The sequence below is a fragment of the Neodiprion lecontei genome, chromosome 1 (genome assembly GCF_021901455.1).
Source record: "Neodiprion lecontei isolate iyNeoLeco1 chromosome 1, iyNeoLeco1.1, whole genome shotgun sequence".
NCBI classification, from domain to species: Eukaryota; Metazoa; Arthropoda; class Insecta; order Hymenoptera; family Diprionidae; genus Neodiprion; species Neodiprion lecontei.
Genome location: NC_060260.1, coordinates 8,156,692 through 8,161,658, shown reverse-complemented (window position 1 = coordinate 8,161,658; position 4,967 = coordinate 8,156,692). Strand labels below are relative to the sequence as shown.

Below are 4,967 nucleotides of genomic sequence, written 5' to 3'. Positions count from 1 at the left end.
ACCAAGAACTTTGGCCGCATCTTGCGATGTGGATCAACAGCTTTCGGCTGCAGTATCTGAGACTCTCGATGCATTTTTACTATTTGTACGCACCGTGACTCCGAGCTCTGCTGCAGGCTCGTTGAGGAAATTGGCTGCCTGATGGAAGTGCAGGAACTTTCGTGTCATTTTACAACCCCTAATTGGTACCAGCTTTTAGTCTGTAACAGCATGCATCGGCTATCAATCGTGACTTCGAGCCAAGGGGTAAATTTAACGACGATGTTTCCTACCGGATAACGTAGAGAAACAGTGAACCGTGTCTTTACGGGTCGTAAAAAAATCAACTTTGCGGTACATACAATTTTGCTTGTGCATTATGCACTTTGCAGTAATACGTGAAATGATCTATTTTCCCCCTTCTATCTACGATTTACTGGCTGAATAGCGCGCTGATGCAGGATTTCGTCGCGTGATGAACTATTGCAAACACTTATGAAACAATTGATGTAAAATTTTATTTAAAATCACATCATTTCCTCGTAACATTGCCAGTTAATTAATGCTGTACAAATAATTAATGAAACAGTATTGATAGACTTAACTTTATATTGGTATATTTTGATCTGTGAAGTACAAGTGAATTTCAATTTTCTGAACGACAAGTATTGTGGTTATAGTCTCAGACTCATTCCAGCATTAGATATTTGGCTCAAATAAATATTTGGTAACCCTTGAGACCGCGAATAATTTAGTTTACTCACTTTCCATATTGAATCATTGAAGTTTGTTTTTTTTCTTAGCTCTAATGTCTTCGTGATTTACGTGTTTAACCATCTGTGAATTAACCAAGACCCCTGGATTAGTCGGAAAATGAATATTTGCGATGAGGGGCGCACTTAGTATCGGAAAACTTTCGAGTGTAACCGGTTTCTAGCTTTGTTGACAAATTTTAAGAAAAAAAAAAAACAATCCAAGAAAGTAAATAAATAACAATAAAACCGTAACGAGTGAGCGATTTCGCGAAATTGAACGAGAAAGAATAATCGAGAGAAAAGAGAATAAAAATGGAAAACGCAGAACGTTTCGATCCGTTTATCTGCGCTTTTTCTAATGTTTGAAAGCTAGCTGTTTTTTCAAAGCTTCTTCTTCAGCTGATTTAAGAACATCCCGGAGGCAATCCTCCATTTTAACTCCGCCGATAGCTGCTCTAGCCAGTGCGTTCCGGATGTCCTCACTTGTGGCGGTTTTCAGGCCTGAAGCTATGCCAAGAGTTTCCCAAATTACGAGAATCGTCGTACTGCACCCACGGTCGTATGTTCCAAATTCACCGCTCTTATAATCCCACGGCAGCATGTAGTGATAATGTGGCCAGTATGATTTCCTTACTAGAAAAATACTATTTTCGTCCGGTGGGTATCTGAAAAATTTTCGACAAATAAGGATCTCCAAAAATTTTCTCTAGCATCGTTCATAGATTCAAAAATATCATCTTAAGCCAATCAATAACCGAACGAAACGAAACGAAGTGTAAATTCTATGGTGATGTTGAACCCTTTGGATCGTTCCAAGAATCTGCAACTTCTTTCAATGATTTCGCAGGTTTTGCAAATATTTTCATTTCGTAAACACGATTGAATGGAATAGGGAAAAGAGAGGAATACGAAGAGAGGCTACCACAAAAATAACTCTACAGCTTTAATTTCACAAGTATTCAAGCCCGTCGTTTCCGGTGAGGCCATTTGGTGTGGCTAGGGCAAGTTCGGTCTGAAAGGTTAATCGAAAAGGTCTTACTATAGAATTAACTGATTCGAAGTAGCTGTTGAATAATTTATTGAATCGAGGAACGCGCGTTTTCATGCCGTGTGTGCTTGGAAACGTTTTTTTCGCTTCAAGAAAAAATGTCTCGCAATACTTGGCTCACGTCGCGTGAACACCTCGACTATCGATGATCACGGTGCCGTGGCTCTTGGGCATTTTAAAGAACAATCTGTGTATCAGAGAGGCAGTATCGTAAATAGTGACGAAAAAAGATATTAACTTCTGTCCCGGCTTCAGGCCCCATATCAAATTCGCGCTGTTGATCAGCCAGGACACGTTCACCGTGAGCGCAAACCGCAAAAATCCCAGAATGAAGATCGAGTTCATCACAGATTCACCCCAATACTCGACGGGCGCGTTTATCGGCAACAAAAGACCAAAGATCGGCATTATGATCCAGTAGAACCTGCCGATTGAGTAAAAATATGCAGAAATTAATCCCTGAAGGTAGAGGTATACCAATAAAGTTGAAGTTAGTAACGTCACTGCAACGATGCATTTCTGTGCAAATAGTCGTTACTTCTCGACTTGGAATCATCTGAAATTCGGTAAATCGCTGTGAAGCAAATTTGTGCACTAATATTTTGAATGAACGTAACTGTTGTACTTTAAAACTGTTCTGAAATTCAAAAGCAGGGATTCTTTTACCGAAATTTCGTCACGTTAACGCTACCGACTTCAATCTCGCGTGTACCAACCTTCTTTGCAAGTATACGAAACCGTCAAGGTCAACGTCTCGCATGTCAATGTCCCTCACGTGTTTTTCCATCTCGGGATTAGAGGTCATCACGTTGCTGAAAACGTGACTGTACAGAAATCCCTTATCGTGATTATACGGGTCAATGTTTGTCTTGTAAAACTTGTGGTGAATACGATGAGCGAGCACCCAGTCGTAGATGTTGCCCTGCGGTGAGAGAAGGTGAGGGTTTCAAGTCAGTACCTACACTGTTCAGGCTGTCGTTCAATCTATGACGACGCTGAAGCTAGTCGCCAATTCGCAGGTAGTTCTTACGATAGAAAACTATAGGTTCCTACTTCAAGCGTTGGTAAGGCAAAAGGTCAACGCGCACTATGCCGAAGCGAAGCTACACGAAACGAACCGAAGAAACGAGAAGAGGATCGAAACTGTTGGAAGATGTTGGAAACAAAGCGAAGTTTCCAGAATTTATCGGAAGTGGAACGAAGGTTTTGTAAACAAATACTACAATCCCGATCGTTTTATAAAACCGTCATTCCATTTCCAATAAATTCCGGTAACTTCGTTTTAGTTTTGGATACCTTCCGATTGCTTCGCTTCCGTTCCAAATCCTTCCAACAACTTTTTCTCTTCGCTTCGGCATAGTGCGCGTTGAGCTTAATAAGACGTATTTTTAAATCGGCGGATAACTTCGGCACAATGTCCCATATTTGGAGCCAGTCTTACCACGCCTGCCAGAGTGTGAGCCAGCATCAGGAATAACCTTAGAGGCCAAGAGGCAGTGTAGCTGGAATGAGCCCAGAGTCTGTGAGCCCCAAGGGTGATTCCCAATGTCGCTGTGAGCGTGATTACAGCGGCTGAAAGTTTTGGTTTCGGAAGAATTTTGTCTTGGTGTTGAATTTAGAGGGAGGGGATTAGAAACGGGACAGAATTCACTCACCGAATATCACCGTCAGCCATTTTGCCTCGAAGATGAGCAGCCAGAGACCCCAAAGACCGAGGGCGTGCAGATAAATGTACCACAGAACGGTCGGCCAGTGCATTTCCCTCTTCGAGGGCGGTGCGTCTTCCTGCATGATTTACCCTTTGTCGAACCGATCCGTCGTGAATTACGGAATACCAAAACCTCGCAGCTATCCTACGACCGTTGTTTTCACTTACTGGATAATTATTGCACCGTCCGACTTCGGAGGGATTCGAAGAATGACTAAAACGACCGGCGGAACCTGTTCAAAGTTCTGCTTAAGCTTAACCCCACGCGACCTCCTCGAAATCTCATTATCGACGAATCGGCGAATTTCACATCGTCATTTCCTTTGACAAGTTTCATGTCGCGTTGTGTACATTGTCGCTACTATGTCTGACATTTTTCTCTGCTTTATCACCACTGTTGAAAATTTCTGTATGGAACTTTCTGCACTGTATTGGAAATTTTATTCGGTTACGAAACACGATAAATTTACTACAGAATTTGGCAAGATACTTATTTCTGTCTTTCCGCTATAAATTTTAGCAGGATCAAAAATTTTCATTGTAACTTTAAAACGAATACGTGGTAATTTACGTCGATGGACCGATTTTGTAAATTTACAACCTGACTTCGTGAATTGACAATCATTCTTAACAGTGACGCTAAGCCGACTTAATTAATCTATCGATTCTCATAAAACAATACACGGCGTGAATTTCCTTTCAACTGTAATGAAGAGCCCGATTATTATTTTGTTGTTATTGTAGGACTCGCGGCCCACCCACGCCTGTGCAGAATTTTACATATACTGTAGCCGTGTTTGATACGTGCACTGAAAATAAGAGACACTAATATTGTCGACGGTCCCCGGGAGTTCCCTTCGGCTGTGTATTTTGTCTCTCACTCGTGACGCAGGTGCTATTTTCATCGATACGCTGCGCGGTCACCTTTGATTTCTGTTCACGAAAAAATTGAAGGTCAAACTGGTGCACGGAAAATATGATGTCAGTTGACCGCAGATGGAGAAAGAGAAGGAACTCTTGGAGAGTCTAGTCAGGATTAATCGCTGCGATCTATGGTTGGGTTGTAAAATTATATAAGTATAATGAAAAACACTTTTCAGAGTACAATTATTTTGCATATTTGATTATCAACGTTCGAATATACATGTATGTATAATGTGTATAAATATCTCGCAACGCATGTATATATATATATATATATAACGATAATATTGATTAGACTTTATATTTTCTCGTACATAATTAATGTGAAAGAGAAAAAAAAAAGAGAGTGAGTGAAATAATGGAAATGAACGATTATTTTAACCATACAACAATGCGACGGAATACTGTCAAGTCATACCACGACACCTACATGCTATATAATAATATATTTTACTTTACACTGCGCTACATTATTGTTGTTGTTGTTGTTGTTGCTGTTATCATAATACATCTACTGTTGCAGCGTATCTATTACATTATTTATATTCATATA

At 40.5% G+C, this 4,967-nt stretch overlaps 1 protein-coding gene across 1 annotated transcript; it reads right to left on the bottom strand.

The window, feature by feature from the left end:
• Window positions 1-603: 603 nt before the first annotated feature.
• On the bottom strand, window positions 604-4,280 carry LOC107220949 (acyl-CoA Delta-9 desaturase). Its single transcript, XM_015659768.2, has 5 exons — window positions 3,438-4,280; window positions 3,224-3,354; window positions 2,499-2,704; window positions 2,021-2,206; window positions 604-1,399 (listed from the first exon to the last, which is right to left on the bottom strand). Exons 1-5 carry the CDS (start codon window positions 3,571-3,573, stop codon window positions 1,090-1,092), a joined length of 969 nt encoding a protein of 322 aa, XP_015515254.1. The 5' UTR covers window positions 3,574-4,280; the 3' UTR covers window positions 604-1,089.
• Between the last annotated feature and the right edge of the window lie 687 nt (window positions 4,281-4,967).